This window comes from Pongo abelii, chromosome 22, assembly GCF_028885655.2.
Source record: "Pongo abelii isolate AG06213 chromosome 22, NHGRI_mPonAbe1-v2.0_pri, whole genome shotgun sequence".
Lineage (NCBI taxonomy): Eukaryota > Metazoa > Chordata > Mammalia > Primates > Hominidae > Pongo > Pongo abelii.
The window spans coordinates 44,632,171-44,651,062 of NC_072007.2; the positions used below are offsets into that span (position 1 = coordinate 44,632,171).

The 18,892-nt window shown below is 47.8% G+C and overlaps 1 protein-coding gene across 2 annotated transcripts in view; it reads left to right on the plus strand.

The window, feature by feature from the left end:
* KCNE2 (potassium voltage-gated channel subfamily E regulatory subunit 2) overlaps window positions 1–18,892 on the plus strand; it is a 158,355-nt gene that overhangs the window by 115,504 nt on the left and 23,959 nt on the right. Inside the window, exons 1-3 of one of the 2 annotated variants that reach the window (XM_054542472.2) lie at window positions 6,412–7,526; window positions 7,643–8,332; window positions 8,503–8,601. The exons of the other annotated variant lie outside the window; for it this stretch is intronic. Coding sequence (XP_054398447.2) covers window positions 8,011–8,332; window positions 8,503–8,601 — 421 coding nt within the window. The 5' untranslated portion in view covers window positions 6,412–7,526; window positions 7,643–8,010. Of the gene's footprint in view, window positions 1–6,411; window positions 7,527–7,642; window positions 8,333–8,502; window positions 8,602–18,892 lie in introns of those variants that run through there. 2 annotated transcript variants of the gene reach the window in all.

Here is an 18,892-nt window from a genome sequence, read left to right on the forward strand (position 1 = left end):
TCCTATTGGGATCCTGATGATGGTGAGGGGTTTAGGAGAGGCAGAGAGGTGCTTGAGTGCTATGGACGCCCAAGGAGGTTAACTCTGACTGGCCAGCAGAGGGGCAGGGACAGGAAGGGTGTCTCCATGCAAGTGTGCTGATTTTACAAGATGGTGTCCAGTTTGGTCAAAACAGCCCAGAAGGCTTGCCTCAGGAACAGGCCTACTGCAGACGCCCCCAGGAGTGAGGGTACAGGAGACTATGGAAAGGCATCCAAGATGACAAGCTTGGCTGGGGGACCAAGACGATCCTCAAGGTGGGAATTACAACTTCCGGCATTATTGTAGACAACTAGCATAAAAAACATTCATCAAACCCACGGCCAAAGGAATTGTCCTTAAATGTAAGTCCTTAAACATCAAGCAGTTGCAGCAGCCTGTGCTGCTCAGCAGAGCCTGGTTCTTCGTTTCTTAAATCGGCATCATCATTACTATTGTTGCTCAACTTCAAATGTGCTGGCTTAGGTGAGTGGGTGATTTGCCGAGGTCCTTCATGGACTAACTGGAGAGCGAAGGCAATTATGCAGATAATTCACGCAAGAGCCTCTCTTTGCTGAAGTTTGGTAATTACCTGAAGAGCTTGTTTTTCAGTGTCTCCAATGGCACACTCAGACAAAAACAATTCTGTTTTCTGGATGATTGCCTCGCTTCTTTGGCTGTGTGACTTTCGCCCCAGTGGAAAAGTGATATTCATCATATTATGGTCTGTGAGCCTGTGAAATCAATAAACAAGGCGTCGTGATCTGGGCTGGTAACAGCTCCAACTGTGAACGGCAAAACCCCCAGAGGTGTTCATTCTCCCACCACGCAATTCCCCTCTCATTCTGTAGGCCTGAGGCCAGGGGCCCAGCCTCTCTTTTGTTGCATTTCTGAGATGATGGTCCCCATTGCAGAGGTAAGTCTTTCACTGAGCTAATTTAAACAGCATAGGAACCTCCACTGCATATCTAATGAATTAAAACCTTGAGTTCAGTGTTGGTGAGAGGTGACTGGCCACTTTGCGAAAACCAGCTCATGAGGCTGTTCCTTGGGCTCCTCAGTGTGGCCAGCACATGTGGGCAGCTGCCTGGGGGATATGATTTGGAGGATGCAAGGAAGGACCCTTGGCCTTCCACAGTGCCTGCGATTCCACTGTTAGAGATATACTTCTGTGGCTCTTAAACTAGTGATTTCCACTTTTAAGAGCCTCATACTAAAATGTTACCTCTAAGAGAAAGGTTATTTCCTTGGGACCACATGAGTGCATATAATGATGGCAATGCTTTTTCTGTGCTTAGAAGATCCCACTTCATCCTCAGAAGCTCTGTAGGAGGAAGGTACCATTATCATCTCCATTTTGTAGATGCGGCATCCGAGGCACAGAAAGGTTCAGTAAGTTGCCCAAAACCACATAGAGAATAAGTGTGGGGGCCAGGACTGGACCTGGGCAATCAACTTGGATCAGTGCTCCTTTCTTCTGTCTCTTGGAAGCTATTAGGTGAGTGCAGAAGGAATTGCAGTTTTTGCATTATTGGAACTTGCTGTTTAATATTGGAATATATTCTTAAATAAATGTAGTTATGTTATACATCATTTTAATGGGCATTTCTCACTTTTTTTTTTGCTAATGACATTACTTGCTGTTTATGGTTATTTTAGACTATGGAAATGATGTTAGACAAAAAGCAAATTTGAATGATTTTCTTATTCGAGTTCAAAACGGGTCATAAAGCAGTGGAGAAAACTGGCAACATCAGCAATGCATTTGGCCCAGGAACTGCCAGGGAATGTACAGAGCAGCAGTGGTTCAAGAAGTTTTGCAAAGGAGACGAGGGCCTTGCAGATGAGGAGTGGAGTGGCCGGCCATCGGAAGCTGACAATGACTAATTGAGAGCAATCATGCTTTAAAATTGGTGAGGATGTAAAGTCATGAAGAGGGAATTGGTTTAGGGGCAACACACCTCTGAGAGTGCCCTCCAGAGGTGTGTGACATAGTGACCCAGAGAGAGTGTAGACTCTCCAGGGCTATCCAAAACACTAAATTCTTTGGTACTTATTCATCGAATCAATGGAGAGACTTTGGGGATGGCATTTGGTACAGATCTGTGAGTAATGTATGAACATCCATTGGTCTCTAACAGCAGTAACGGCAATTTTAATCATCACAATTATTTAGCCTGTGCCTGCTCTGTGCACAGATCCTGTGCCATGTGCTCTGTCACACTTAACCCTTACAAGAGCCTGTGAATTAGAGATAATATTCCTATTTTATAGACCAGGAAACTAAAGCTTGGAGAGAGTCAGAATCTTTGATCTTATGCAGTGTCTTGGTCTGCTCCAGCTGCCATAACAAAGTATCACAGACCGAGTGGCTTCAACAACAGGCACTGATCAGGCACTGATTGCCTAATAGTCTTGGAGGCTAGAAGTCCGGGATCACCTGTTGAAAGGGCTGGTTTCCCCTGAGGCCGCTCTCCTTGGCTGGCAGGTGGCCGTCTGTGTGCATCCCAGGTGTGTCTCTGTGTGTCCAATTTTCCTTTTATAAGGACACCAGTCAGATTGGATTAGGGCCTACCCTGAAGACCTCATTTTAACTTAATCACCTCTTTAAAGGTCTTATCTCTAAATATAGTCACATGCTGAGTTACTTGCGGTTAGAGCTTCAACATATAAATTGGGAAGGGTGGGGTTCAGGGATACAATTCAGCCTCTTTCAGACAGCAAGTAGGATGAACTAAGGAGAAAAATGGGACTAAGGCAGTCATTAAGTCTCATTAGATCCCCTCTCAGAAGCCAGGCCTGGAGCAGGGGAGGTTTAAAGATAAGAGCACCCACATGAGGCTAGGAGGACAGAGCATGTCTCTCTCCTTCCTGCACTCCTTCCTTCCATCCCATACTAACTCATCAGTCTTCCCTATAGGTAAAAAGTATTGAATGGTTCAGTTAATTTCCTTCAGCCTAGAACCTAAACTCCAGAGTTATAATGAGAGACCCGTTTGCGCCCACTGTGCACCAGGGCCAGATCGGAGTTGATGGGGAACCATGCCAAACACAACACCATTCCTCAGCGCATAGTTGAGGTGGAGCATGTGGAATGGGCCTGAGGTTCCTTGAATTCTTTTCGAGGCTGAGATCTATGCAGCCCTACGCCCCCAAAGCCCTCTCTCTGCATTCAATTTGTAGCAAAGTAAACAATTTGTAGCCAGTAAACAGGGAGTCCATTGTGACAATGTTCTGGGGACTGGGCTTCAAAGAGGCCTTTTGTTCTAAGTGATATTTAAAAATTCTTCATTAGCTATAAAAAGTTGTTTTAAAAACTCTTTCCCAGACACCCAAATACCTCTCATATGAAAAAAAAAAAAAAAACCCACAAAGCTTATGAATAACAAGGAACGGTCATTTGTGGCCCAGACTTCTAGTCTGGTCAAGTCAACGGGGTGTGCGAGGCTCAAAGAGAGAAGCTGCAGGCGAGGGAGCCAAGCCTCCTGCTGTTAACAGGACTCAGGCGCTGCTGGGGACGGGAGTAAGACCATGAGCAAACCAAAAATGTCTGCAGTGTTGAGCTCTGTGATATGTGCACTATTGCTTGGGGACAATTTAAAGAAGGCAGGGCCACTGGCTTCCACTGTGGCAGGGGGCATCCTTCATCCAGGTTAGTTTTCTAAACTGCAGTGTGAATGTTGCCCCTGCAGGGGAGTACACCGAGGTAAACCTGAGCCAGGCACAGCAAAAAGCTCTAGAAGAAGAAAGCAGGGAGCACCTGAGCTAAGGAGACTGGGCATGTCTCGTGGAGGGGTTAGGACTTGAAAGGACGCTTGAGGAATTTGGGCAGGGAAGTCTATTTTTCCAGTGGCTTCGCTAGGGACACGGAGAACCCCCAGCATCTATACTACCAAACCACCTATATGACCCCAAAATGCTCCCAAGGGCACCATGAGTGCAACTGTTTTTAAACAACAGCCCGTCCCCTAGGGCCCATCCTATCTCCAAGGCTGGCCTCTCTGGAAAGCAATGTCGCTTGGGGCCTGAGAAGCAGGCTAGCTATGAAATCTCCACATCTCCAAGAATGTGCCCAGTTACTTCTCAGGAGCTCATAGGAAGCTCCTGCTGCCCTGCTGCCCATGGACTGGTCAAGAAACAGGAAGGTGCATTCTCCGAACACCCAGTTTTGCAAAGATTATGGTCTAGTCATTTCCCTAATTGTCTCTTTCAGCTATAACGTCTTCACATCCTTTTTTTTTTTTTTTTTTTCCTGAGACAGGGTCTTGCTCTGTCACCCAGGCTGGAGTGCAGTGGTACAATCATACATAGCTCACTGTAGCCTCAAACTCCTAGGTTCACGCGATCCTCTGGCCTCAGCCTCCCAAGTAGCTGAGGCTACAGGCACACACCACAATGCCCAGCTAATTTTTAAATTTTTTGTAGAGGTGGGGGTCTCGCTATATTGTCCAGGCTGGTCTCAAACTCCTGGCCTCAAGAAATCCTCCCTCCTCAGCCTCCCAAAGTGGTAGGATTACGGGTATGAGCCACTGCACCTGGTCCACACCCTATTCTTACTGAGGTGTTTGAGACCAAAATGCATTCTGACAATTCTTAGATGAATTTCACTCTTTATGTACCAACAGAGGAACACTGCAGTCACCTGTCATGCCCCTCCTTATGCCAGTGAGGAAACTGAGGCCAAGACAAGGATCCCAATGCCCAAGGCCCCCCCAACAAGTTAGGGGCAGAGCCGAGCGACTCTCCCAGCACCCTCCTCCAAAGCATTGTTGGACACATCACATCAGATTCTTGCCTCCTGCTCCCAGCTCATTCTTTAGTTTTCACAGTGAGAATTCCAACCCTTTGTCTGATGGCATTTACTCCCATTATAATATAAATATATTAACATTTGACCTGTGATCAGACCATTTCCTAGGAACAGGGTTTGGCAGGAGAGAAGGGAAGACCCTAAACTGTTCTTGTTGGTGCATGTGTGTATGTGCGTTTGTGTGTGGATATGTGTGTGTGTGTGAGGCAGACCAGAACGAAGACGGGCAAGAGTTAGGAGAAGGACAGAGAAAGGCAGAGACAAGTTTGCCCACTGCACAATATTGCCTCCATCTGGCCTGGCTTGGATGATCTGAAAGACTCTAATATTAACCAGAAAACCGGGGGTGCTGACCAAAGACTTCTCCAGGCGCTCAGAAGTTGTCCTTCCAAGCATATTCCTTGGCTCTCCGAGAACCACAAGTAATTGATGACACCTCCCACCCCAGCCCCCGCCTTCTCCACATCCTATTCTTTCCAGCTTCTGGGCAGATAGATGTGCTTGTTTGTAGACTCATTCATTCCAGGCTTTGCAGTAATCTCAGACTTGACAAACACAGCATGGTCACATTCATCATGGTCACCTGGTCCTCATTAGGGCCATCAGGGGAGGCCGGTGCCTGGCTTTGTGATGAGCGGTTCCTCCTCCACGTGGGCTCCAAAGTGCCCAGCAGCCTTTTGTTGTTTGCATGAAAGCCTTGGGTGACTCTGCCAGGCTCGGCTCAACATTTTCCACATGACTGATGGCATTCAAAGCTTTGCAATGCCAATAGACAAATGTCTTGACTGGCTTTGTTTCTTGTTGGTTCAGGTGGAATAATAAGGCTGATTCTGCCAGAAATGTCAGTGTGAGGCTGGGAGGTTGCTGTTTGTTCATAAGGACTCAGGAAAGCAGATAGTTAGGTGCCCGGGTGCCCCGGGGCCTGGGTGCCCAGTGCCAATGGTCAGAAAGGTTGCTTTGGTGTTTTTCATTGTTAGTGAGACAGAGATGATGCACCTTAGGAGTAGGATGGACCAACAAAAGGGGTCTTCCTGGGGATTTTGCAAATGCCTTATGCTCACTGGCCAGGATGTTATGTTTTTGTTTGTTTGTTTTTGTTTTTTTTTGAGACAGAGTCTCGCTTTGTCACCCAGGCTGCAGTGCAATGGTGCGATCTTGGTTCACTGCAACCTCCGCCTTCTTGGTTCAAGCGATTCTCCTGACTCAGCCTCCCGAGCAGCTAGGACTACAGGAACGTACCATCATGCCCAGCTAATTTTTGTATTTTTAGTACTGAGGGGGTTTCACCATGTTAGCCAGGCTGGTCTCCAACTCCTGACCTCAAGTGATCCACCCACCTCGGCCTCCCAAAGTCCTGAGATTACAGGCGTGAGCCACCATGCCTGGCATAGGCTGTTGTTAAATTCTGCTTCATGCAGTCTCTCAAAGCCACGTGGGGCCTGGGGGTGGGGTGGAGGGTGCTCTGGGACTTGTCTTTCATTTCTGCAGCTGTGAGAATGGCTTGGCCTCAGCCACAGCCTTTTCTCCCATTTTTCTCTTGCTTCATTGGGACATTTCCGGAACCAAATATATTCAACTAGTCCTCAGCATCAGGACGTAATCAAATATCTGAATGCTGGTCCTTCCATTGTCTGATGACCAGATCCAGCTGAAACATCCAATTTTGTAAAATATTCTGCTCTGGCATTTCCATAATTATCTCCTTCAACTATAACGTGTTCACATCCTGTTCTAACTGAGGTGTTTGGGACTTATGTGCATTCTGATAATGATGATAAATTCCATCCTTTGTGCAGTAGAGTCATCAGGTGAAATTGCTTTTGCTAGGGTGTGTTGTTCTACTGTACTTTGACATGGATTCCAAAGTCTGCATCATACAGAAGACAGGCGATTGTAATTATTATTTTGAAATGGACACATTGCTGAGCTCCTGGAACTGAGCCTAAAGATAAACATGAGGACTCAGGGGCCTTGAAATCCATACCAGGCAGCTTCCTGATTCTTGCAGGCCCGTTTGGTCACTGCCAGACTAAACAGAAAGCTGCCCCTCCCCTCCCTGGGCCGGCACTTTGGGGCTTTTGTTAGTTGGGCAGGAGTGCAAATCCTTGAAGATACTCTCCGTGGAAAGCCTGCGTCTTTACATCCTCTGGCTGAGACCTTGGCCAGTGCTGGCAACGTGGCCTCGAGCTGCCCTGGGGTTCCTTGACATTTCCTCATTTGGGACTCTGGGGCCTTTGCTCCAACTTAGCTGTGTATCTCAGGGGGCAGGAAGGAGAGGTAGCCTATGGTCTTGTTTTTCAGCCTCTGGAATTGGGAAGAAGCTTTGGAGTTAGGAAGAGTCCCAAGCCACAGGCCTTGGCCAGTTTCTGACCAGAGAGGTAAAGGGGCAATTGCGGAGGTGGGCTTTGGAGTGGTGAGGGGGCCTGGGAGCAGATGGCAAGCAAGCAGGGAGTGTGTGTTTATTACCCTGTGCTAAAGGTGTATCCGATAGGTGTATCCGATGTCACTCAGTCGCTGAGCACCCAGGAAGGATACCAGCATGTCCAGCCAAGCACCTGCAGACACATAGATTCATTGGCTCTCAGCCACATATGGTGATGGGAAACTCTACCTTGTCCCATGTGGTGGCATTTCAGCGTCTACTGAGCATCACTTGCAAGCCTCCCGGGCTGTTCCCTGGCAGGTCCTGGAGCTGCAGGTCAGCGTCTGGGGCAGCAGCTCTTTCCATGGGGTTGCCTCCCTCCTCCTGCCTGCCACGTCTCCTGCTGGCTTCTCTTACGGCTTTCTCTATCTCCATCTCTCTTCCCTTTCCAGAAAGACACCAGAGAAGAAGGGAGGAAACGCTCCCTTCCAGGGAGTTCCCTCTTTTCGATCCTCTTTCTTTGGTTCTTAACCTCAAGCGCTCCTTTGTCCCACCTGGGCGACCCTGCTTGAAGGTAGCTCGCCTTAGGGGCCTGTTTTCCCTTGTCTTTGGAAAGCAAGCCCCAGAGGTGAGTCAGCATTCAAATATAGAACATGTTCCTCGGAATAAAGAAATCCCCGCTTACAGTGTGGCTGGCGAGGGTGTGGGGCACAGATGTGTGGAGGGTGGGCACACGGAGAGGGGAAGGGACGTGGGTTGGGTCGGGGGAGGCCAAGTGACCCCACCATGTTGCAAAAGAACCTCAGCTGGCTCACAGGAAATGGCATCTGGGAGTCACCATGGAAGCCACACTTTAAAATGTCAGGCCACCTTCCTCATAGCTGAGGAGGGGGCAGATAGGCTGATAGGGGAAAAGTGCATGAATTTTTCTGGTTCCATCAATGCCTCTGAGAATCAGCAAAGAGCAAAAAGAGCAAAGCCCAGACACATGACCTGGTTGAGGACCCTACACTCCTTGAAGGCAGGAATCAAGCCTTGTTCATGTCTGCATTTCAACACCAAGCGCAGTTCCAGGCTCCAAGTCGAGGCCCAGGAAGCGCTGGCTGCCCTGAAGGTGCTCAGTCTGAAGGTGTCGGGCCCAGGTATAGGAAGCAGAGCCAGAGGACCAGGATGGGGAGGCACTGGGCCCAGGGTGGTGAGTTTCTGTAGATGCTGGGCTAAGAGGGCCATTGGCAGAAGAAAATCATGGAAAGGCATTTTGATGACATTTCTTCTTAAAAACTTTTAAAATAATGAGGACTCATTTTCACAGTACTCATCAGAACAACACAAAGATGCAATCAGAACAACACAAAGATGCAATCAGAACAAGTTGTACTTCCCTTCCGACCCTTCGCTCTCCCTCACTCAGGTAAACAATTTTCTTTCTCCTTAGAATTCTGAGATTTCACCAAGTTACGTCTAGGTGTGTGTCATTTAAAAAATAACCCTGTCTGGGACTTGGGCCTTTCAATATGCAATCTAAAGTCTTCTGGCAGGTCAGGGAAATTTTCATCTGTTATTTTTTAAATAGCACTTCTCTTCCATCTGTTCTCTCTTTCTTTCTCTCTTTCCTTCTGGAACATTTGCTATTTGAATGTCATGCCTCTCTTTTTGTCCTTTCAGTCTCTTACCATTCCCTCCTGGGTTCCACCTCTTTGTGTTTTTATGTTGTGAATTCCTTCCTCTGCTTGATCTTCTAAACCTCAAATTCACTGCCCAACAGTGATCCTCCTCTTTTCAGTCCATTTTCTGAGTTTTTTAAAATTAAAAAAAAAAGAAGGTTTTCTTTTAGCTCCAAGAAGTCTTTTTCTCAGACTTAAATGGTATCTTCTTCAGCATTCTTTTTTACTTGTTTTTCAAGCCTCTTTTACCTCCATGGGGGGCTCCCTGGGATGGAGATTTGGTCCCTCTCCCCCTCATCACACAGATCCTTGCACGCCCACGATTTTGCAGGCCACAGACAGGCAGTTCAGGGTATGAATGTTCATCGAGCAGTGGACGGCACAGACATTTCTGCTTTTCAGAGCCAGCAGCAACAAACCAAGTGAGCAGCCACTTCTCTGCAGATCAGAGCGGGACATCTTCTCTGCTTTGTGCTCTTCCTGGGATTAAAGTCCAGTTCTTGAACATGGAGGGATAGGGAGTTATGAGCAAAGGTGGGAGAATTAGCTTCAAAGAGCTAGGGAGGGGAATATACCTTCTCGTGAGCCTGCAGGACTGGCAGGAGGAGTTGCAAATGTAGACTCTGTACATTTCGGCAGTAAGTTGGGGGATTTCATGGTCAATGATAGAGACGGGCTCAAGGCAGCCATTTGAATGTTTCCTCTAATTCAGAGAGAAATTGCCCCTGAGGCATAGCCTTCAACCTCCCACGGCTTTCACCTATCCCCAGCAACCCAAGCAATAGACTGCTGTGGGGCGCTAAGGAGAATCAGAGGCAGAGATCTCACCCCGATGTGCTTCCCCCACCCTTCAAGGTGGTTTAGTTACCACCTCCTGAATTCTCCTTCATCTGAGCCGTTAGAGGCTTCGTCTGTCCCTCTGTTTGTTCCCTCTTTGGGGCTCTGGGAGGATGCTACAGCGGCCCTGGGGTTAGCTCCTCCACGCAAACATGGAGGTGGTGCAGGATGGCTTGCATGAAGACCCCCAGGCTTTAGCTTTCCTGAGCTGCCCTTGGTTTACCTGTGGTGAACATAGGACCCAGCGGAATTGAGGATCTGGCTGGGGTTGGGGTGGGATCTTGGCAAGGAGAGCCCAGGGGAAGTCACAGCTAGAGTCCCTCTAAGGGGAGGCAGAGTCCTGGGGAATAGGAGGCCTCTGACAGAGCCAAGTAAAGACTGAGCACACAGCCACAGCCTCTGGAACACCATCTGCAGTGTGGCAAGATGCAATCAGAAGACAGGACGTGGCCCAAGAGGAGGAGGAGGAGAAGAAGGAGGAGGAGGCGGGAGAAGTCCCCGCACCACAGAGGCCCAGGCGTCCTCTCTGCCTTGAGGTTCCAAACCCACCACCACCACCCAACACTTTGAGAGGCTGTGACCACCTTCGGGCCAGGGAAGAAAAACCTCAGTGACTTATAACTTGTGTTTGTTTTGTTTTTCCTAGAAAGTCTGAACATAACTGCGAGAGCTGTTTAAATTTAGGATCTAAGTTATGAAGCAGATAGGACTAAAAATTCTTTTTCCTACTAAGCAGCAGTAAAGACCCAGAAAGAAGACAAATAAGTTTTAGACAAAATCAAGGGACTTGGCTTTATTCCCTGCACATCCAGGTTGCACTGTGAGTTGGAATTTGCAACTCTCCCCTACACCACACTTTCATGATTTTTTTTTTTTTTTTTTTTTTTACTTTTTCCAGACCCCATTGGCTAGCAAATGACCTAAAATGCATCAGAAAAACAGCAAAAAGAGAAAATGCTCATTAGAAAATGAGCATAAGACTTGAATAGACATTTCTCCGAGGAAGATAAACAAATGGCCAACAAGCACATGAAAAAGATGCACCATGTCATTAGTCATTAGGGAAACACACATCCAAACCACAACAATACGATAACACTTCACACCCACGATGACGGCCACAATTTTTTTTTAGAAAAGAGAAAATGGCCGGGTGCAGTGGCTCACGCCTGTAATCCCAACACTTCGGGAGGCCGAGGCAGGTGAATCACTTGTGGTCAGGAGTTTGAGACCAGCCTGGCCAACATGGTGAAACCCCATCTGTACTGAAAATACAAAAATTAGCTGGGCGTGGTGGCGGGTGCCTGCAATCCAAGCTACTCGGGAGGCTGAGGCAGAAGAATCGCTTACACCCAGGAGGTGGAAGTTGCAGTGAGTTGAGATCATGCCACTGCACTCCAGACTGGGCGACAGAGTGAGACTCTGTCTCAAAAAAAAAAAAAAAAAAAAAAGAGAAAAGAGAAAATAAGTGTTGGTGAGGATACGGAAAAATTAGAACCCTTATAACATTGCTGGTGGGAAAGTAAAATGGTCACTGTGGAAAAGAGTTTGGTGGTATCCCAGTAATTTAAACACAGAATTCCCATGTGAGCCAACAACTCCAGGTTGTATACCCCTACAATGAAAACAGGTGTTCAGATAAAAACATGTGCACGAATGTTTGTAGTATCTCCATTCACAATAGCCAAAAGTTGGAAGGAACCCAAATGTCCATCAACAGATGAATAGATAAACAAAGTGTGGTATATCCTATCTATACAGTAATATATTATTTAACCATAAAAGGGAGCAAAGTATCAATGTATGTTACAGATGAAGGAATCTTGAAAACACTATGCTAAGTGAAAGAAACCAGATGCAAAAGCCCACATATGATATGATTCTATTTATATGGAATGTCCCGAACAGGCAAATCCACAGACACAGAAAGCAGGTTAGTAGTAGCCAGGAGAAAGGGCCAGGGGAGAAATAGGGAGTGACTTAAAGGGTGGTGAAAAAGTTCTGGGACTAGATAGCAGATGGTTGCATAGCATTGCGAAGATACTCAAAGCTACTGAATTGCACACTTCAAGATAGTAAATTTGGTGTGTGTTGGTGCACACCTGTAGTTCCAACTACTCAGAAGGCTGAGCTGGGAGGATGGCTTGAGCCCAGGAGTAGAAGGCTGCAGCTATGATTGTGCCACCGCACTCCAGCCTGGACGACAGAGGGAGACTCCATATCTTAAAAAAAAAAAAAGTAAATGTTAAGTTGCATGTACTTTACCACAATTTAAAAAAATCCATACAGAGGATGCTATCGCTGAAATATTGACCTCATATTAAGAATAGCCTGTATTCAGTAAGTGTTCGGCGTGTGCTGGGCATTTTGTGTGGACTATTTGTTTTGTTTCTTACAGCGATCCCAGGAGATGATATCATTATTCCCATTTTGCAGGTGAGGAAAGACTTAGCTCAAGGGACAGCCCAAATCCCAGAGAGTCTGACTCAGGAATGCAAGCACTTAGCTCTCCCAGCACGCAGTGAGGTGGGAGGGAAGGAGGGAGTTGCCAAGGCTTCCTTCCTTCTTAGGACCATAGGTTAGAGTTCAGGGCACAGCACCCAACTTGGATGGCACAGGGTGCTCCTTCCTAGCCTCGGGCTGAAAAGAGGACGGCACTATTATAATTGCTTCCGGCTTTTGTCTCTAACATATGGAAAAACAGGGTGGGTAAGGGAATCTAGAAGGAGACATCCTCCTAAAGCCCGTTGGAAGGACGCCCAAGGTTGCAAGGACCATCGTCCATGAAGGAATAGCTAGTGTTACCTGGCGCCTGAATGTAGGGCCTTCTCCTCTCTGGAGAATGTGGGCCTGACCCCAGGGAAGCCACTTCTTCACCATTTCCCAGCCCTGGAGGCTGCAGTCCTCTCATGCCATCACTTCCCATTAGCTTCCAACAATAAAGAGCCCAGACTCAGCCTGCTGAGCCAGAGAGATGAGGAGGCATTGGCAGGAAGCCACTGCGGAGGGGGCAGCTGCCTCTCAGAACTGACTTTGGGGTGGTGGCTGGCTCTGTCCCTGCTGTAGCCAACTGGGGGCAAAAACTCCAATTGAAGGATAAGTTTCAAGGGCGGGTTGGGGTGAGCAGAAAGGATGAGTCCCTGGCAGTGGCTGTCCCAGCCCTGGGCCACCGTACCTGGGTCTCCAGTGAAATCCCGTCCAGTGGTCATCATCAGAAACCTAAGCCCTGACTCCAGGGTCAGAGGTGACTGTGAGTGGAGTGGACCGACCCAGATGGGTGACCACAATGACCAGAGGAGGGAGCAATGGCTGCTTCCAGATGGGGAGGGGGTAGAAATGCCATTTGAACTCTATCCTGAAGATTCGGCTTTGGGCAGTAATTGGTATCAAAGCCACAATCCTGAAGTAGGGCAGCATCACTTCACTCTTATCTTTGAGGAACTTTTTTTTTTTTAAGGGACGGGGTGTTACTTTCTCACCCAGGCTGGAGCACAGTGATGCACATGGCTTACTGAAGCCTCAAACTCCTGGCCTCAAGTGATCCTCCCACCTTGGCCTCCCAAAGTTCTGGGATTACAGGCATGAGTCCCTGCGCCCAGCCAGAAGCTTTCTGATGATATTATAACTTGGGCCTCTTGTGAGTTACTAAATTGAAGTGACCAATCCTGTTCAGCTCTCATGGCAGCTTCTATCGATTTGCTATGCCTTCCTGGACCACAGGGTTGAGAAGGATTCTGAGTCTAAGGCTTAGTGGAAAAGATAACCATTGTTGATTAGTAATGCCTGCAGTGGGCACACAGCAGGAGCAGCAGTGGCCGTGGCTAACTCCTGCAGCATGGGCAGCAGCTCCTGTTAAAACGGTGGCTCAGCTAAGGGATGGGATAAGCATCCCTGTTATCACACGTGTTCATGGGAATGATTACAAGGGAATTCATGCCTGGATAGTCTCTGGAGGTGATGATCACCCCCTTCCATCCAGAAAAATAAATCCTTCCAGAAAGACTCCCTCCTTTCTTCTCTGTTATCTTGTGCTCCCAAGAGGGGCAGCAGGTCAAGGAAAAGGGCTATTTCCTCCTCTTTCCCCGGGAAAGAACCAGTGATTGGCGGGAGGGGGCCTCTTTCTCCAAGGCTGTTCTGGAGCTCTTGCTGGCTGAGGGCAGCTGCAGCCACACAGCTCATTTCTTGACATGGAAAGCTGAAACTTCTCGGATCCCAAGCTAAATACTGTTGCTGCAAAACATCCAGTTTTTTTTTTTTTTCCATGGGCCCCTGGTGAATTAAAACCCAGAAGCCAGAGGCCCACCTGCCAATTATTGCAGTAAATTCTGTGGAGGCTTGACTCAGGAACCGAGACAGAGCATTCTGTTTGCTACCGGGGGTGCTCAGGATGGGCGGGTGGGAGCCGGCTGTAGCCACGGCGCTGTGAATGCCCTCTGTGTGTGCCAGGCTAGGCCTGGCAGCCACAGTGCCCTCCCTTGCACCATGAGCTTGGCATCCAAGTGTGACTTCAGTGGGGCCTCTTTCTCCTTGAGTCTGCCTAAGATCGAAGATTCTGTCAGGAACTTTCCTTCCTTCTGCTACATGTGCAGCCCCCCGCATGCCCCTGAGGAACTCAGTGACAAACACTTCTATTTTTTCCAAGGAATAAGAGAAAACAGCACTCAGCTTAAGACTGTGGGGTTTTTCTGTGGCCTTTTCTCCTCTGACCCAATTGCCTTGCAAGATGCCGCTGGTTTGGGGAGAGAACAGTCACCCTTTGTTCCCTGGAAGACCCTTTTGTAGTGGGCCACCTTTGAGTTCCAGCTTGGTCTTGCCTCAAGGTGACATCAATGCTGGTTGCTCAAGGCTCTCCCTGCTGGGTTCTTCTAGGGCCCCTTCGGTCGAGTCATTGGTTTATTTATTATTTCATTCACTCCTAGGCCCTGGGAAGACTGGAGGAAAAGATAGAGTTCTTGTCCTCTAGGAGTCAAGCAGGAAAGTAGCAAATGGTTAAGTGCTGATAGTGGGCACAGGGAGCCGAGGCTGGGCTCCCCGGATTAGACCCTGTCCCTGTCCCCTGCATACAAGTCACATAGAGCAGCCCCTGGCATGTGGTGCAAACATATAAGGAGGGGCTTCATCTAACTGAGGGGGAGATGCTACCCAGGAAGTTGTCCCTAAGGAGAGGGGTTTAAGTGGAGACCTGAACAGTGAGTAGATGCAGCGGGGAGTAGAAATGAAGGGGCAGGAAAGAAGGCTCGGAGAGGAAACAGGGTAGAAGTCCCCAAGGCACAGAGATCCTTCTAATAACTGAGAAATCCAAGAGGCCTGGAATGCAGACAGCTAGGAGAAGCCCAGCATAGCATGAGCTAGGGCGGGTGCCAGGCGGCCATGCCTGGCCTCAGAAGTCAGGATAAGAAAGTTGGCCTCCTTCTTCAGGATACAGGGAATCGATGGGATGACTTGAGCATCCCCAATTTTGAGCACTGCACCACAGCTCCTGCTCTCGTCTTCTGGACCAAATACTTGGCTTCTGGACATCATCTTCCAATTTCTCAGAAAGATAAGCCATGTAACAGTGGGGTTGCCTGTGGTGAATACTATACCAGGGCCAAGGCTAGTGGAAAGATCATGAAACCTAAGCCCTGACTCCAGGGTTGGAGGTGACTATGAGTGGAGTGGACTGACCTAAAGACGGGTGACCACAATGCCCAGGGGAGGGAATAATGGCTTCTTCTGGATGGGAAGGGGTTGGAGAACATTTGGACAGGAAACGCCGTTTGAGCTGCGTCTCCAAGATGAGGCTCTTGGATGAAGGCCATCTGAGTCACAAGACTGGGGGTGCAGAGGTGTGAAGGGAATGGTGGGTTCAGGATCAGGGTTCGGAGGGAATGTTTTATTGGGCTGTGCATCTCCTGACCCTGGAACATTCAAGCCTCCTTACTGACCCAGACAGTGGGTGGCTGATGAGAACCATATGCTGGAAGTCTTCTGGTGGGGCAGGAAGGGGCCTCATTCCAAACCCCATGCTGAGAAAGGAGCTGGCCAGCTCGGACCACTTATTGTCCCCTGCTGGGAGGGGTGATGCTGCAGCTTGCTGGACTAGTTCCCCTTTGATGAAGAATTCCATCCTCTGGGATGGGCAGCAAAGAAAGGGCCAGCCTGTGACTTCTGTCAGCTCACCGCTGCATCTTAGACGTGCTTATCCTGGGAGATTTCTGGACCAGAAAACTCATCTTTAAAAAGCTTCGTACCTGCCCCAGGTCCCGGGGGATCCCGTGTCCCGTGCTCCCCTCCAGCCCTAGCTGCAGCAAATGTCTCCTCACAGGGGCCCAACTCCCAGTAGCCACCTTAACCACATGGCAGGAGTGTCTATTTTGGTTACATAAACAGAGTTGTCTACATTTGGATTCCGGGGCTGGCTACAGGAATTTGTAAACAGCGTGGTGTACGTGTTTCACAGAAAGTTGCCAGGCTGTGCTCTCTTTCCCACTGCCTGTTGTCCAGTTTTCCCTTTTATAGAGAGTCTGGCTGGGAAAGAGAGACAGAACTTATTTGGGAATAGAGGACAATCTCTCAGGCAAATTCCTCTCCCCCCACCCTAGTCACCACTACCTCCTCGTCTTCAGTTTTGAGGTCTGATGTAAAATTAAGACCCTCCTGAATTATGAATCCCTCCTAAATGCTAGCTTCTACAAATATAAATATAAACCTCATGGAAAACAAATTTGGGGAGATTTTATTCCCAGAAGGGTAACAAGGAATTTTGAAGTTTGAGGTAGATTTTAAAAACTCTTGGACACTGCTGTCCCTATCTGAGCTGAGACCCCACATAACATCATGACATTCCACTGGTCTCCTACTTGCCCCAGGAGCTGTCTTGAGCTTGCAGCAGAGGCTTTTAAGGCTCTGGAGTGAGGGCAGCAGTAGCCCCAAGGAAAAGAGGGGTGCCCACTTTTTCCTTTCATTTAATAACCATTAATGAAGCATCTATCGAGATTAGATGATGTGTTTTCAGCACTGTGGGCCTGAGAAGATGTTTAACACAAATAATTGGTGTCAAAAACCTGCAGCAAGGCTGGGCATAGTGGCTCACACCTGTAATCCCAGCACTTTGAGAGGCCAAGGCCGGCAGATTACTTGAGGCCAGGAGTTCGCCACCAGCCTGGCTAACATGGTGAAATCCCATCTTTATTAAAAATACAAAAATTAGCCGGGCGTCGTGGTGCACGCCTGTAATCCCAGCTACTCGGGAGGCTGAGACAGAGAATTGCTTGAATCCAGGAGGTGGAGGTTGCAGTGAGCCGAGATCACGCCACTATACCCTAGCCTGGGAGACAGAGAGAGACTACACCTTAAAAAACAGACAAACAAACAAACAAAAAACCTGCAATGAAAGGTGGACATGTTAAGAGTCACTGAGTTGGATTTGGGATGGCAGAGTGGATTTGCTGAAGGAATGAATGAAAAATAGGTCTGTGACTGACAATGAAGCCTGTTACAGTGGTTGAAGTTGAATCTGAATCTTAAATTCAGTGTAGGCTAACTTTTGCTCTAACCGAAAGCTAGGGTCACAAGCCATCCTGCTTTGCCTGGGACTAATGGGATACTCAGGACACAGGATGGAAAAGTTCTCAGGCAAACTAGTGCAAATTGGTCACCCTACTTAAAATTCAAAGAAAAGAGAACAAGGAAGAAAAGCTCCTGTATAGGAACTATCCAAACTAGGAAAAACAACCATGAGAGGTCACCGGGACATGAAGCATATATGAGCAGTTATTTTTCTCCTTTTATGGGAGAATGAAGAAAAAGAAAATAATCTACCCACGTAGAAAGAAATAGAGGGAAATTAATGAGTTATGAGAAAATGGGCATTGATAATCAAAACAAAAGGGCTTACATTCTTAAAACATTCTCGAACAAACCTGGCATTAAACAAAGCTACTGATACATTTTAACTTCATCTGCACAGAGAACTGCAAATAAATGCATGGCTTTTAATCACTCCAAATGCTGTAAGGGTCTGAACACATCCATTTCCCAAGAGCATCTGTATTCAGAAAAGGTGAAGTTAGAATAAGCAGCGGTTGAAAATAATGTTTAGTAAGAAAGGTTTAATGTTATACCTAGATGTTGTATTTCTTTAGTGGTTGCTGTAAAGTGTATCCTTTTTAGAAAGACGTGCAGATGTTAATAGTTAATGATTTTCAAGGACGCAAGGATGTCTGCTATTTTAATAAAGAGCTTACTGTGCTAGAAATGTCATAGTTAGTCTGGAAGCATGCACCGTGATGTCAGATCAGCTGAGGGCTCTGGGAAAGTGTAGCCGGTCCCTTGGATTAAGAAAGCTCAGCTTTGGCGCCACCTGGCGGCAGCTACCCAAATTTCAAGTACAGAACCCAGAAAGAGAAACATCGCGCATTTTAAGCTTAGCCAGTTGCAGAAGGCCAGGCGCGGTGGCTCACGCCTGTAATCCTAGCATTTTGGGAGGCCGAGGCAGGAAGATCGCTTGAGCCCAGGAGTTGGAGACCAGCCTGGACAACATGGCGACATCCCATCTCTGCAAAAAATACAAAAATTAGGCGTGGTGGCGAGTGCCAGGCTGAGGTGGGAGGACCTGTTGAGCCCAGGAGGTCAAGGCTGCAGTGAGCCGTGACTGCATCACTGCACTCCAGCCTGGGTGACAGAGTGAGACGCTGTCTCAAAAAAAAAAAAAAAAAAAAAAAAAAAAAAGGGCAGCAGAGGGCCATTTCTATCACCAAAAGCAATATTTTATGCATTTTGAATTGTGATGAGTTGTGCAAAAGAACCTGGGTCCTCTTGTCCAAAACTTTTCATTCGGAGTATGAGTTTTCGTAGCCTTTTTTTCTCAGCTGTCAGATGAGGTTCTTTGTAACTACCTTGCAGGGTTGGCATAAAATCAGAGCCATGGTATATAAAGTTTCTTACACCATGAAATACTACACAGCCATAGAAAAGAACAAGATCATGTCCTTTGCAGGAACATGGATGGAGCTGGAGGCCATTGTCCTTAGCAAACTAACACAGGGACCGAAAACCCAATATCACGTGTTCTCACTTAGAAGTGGGAGCTAAATGATGAGAACTAATGGACACAAAGAGGGGAATAACAGACGCGGGAGCCTGCTTGAGGGTGGAGGGTGGGAGGAGGGAGAGGAGCAGGAAAGACAACAATTGGATACTAGGCTTAGTACCTGGGTG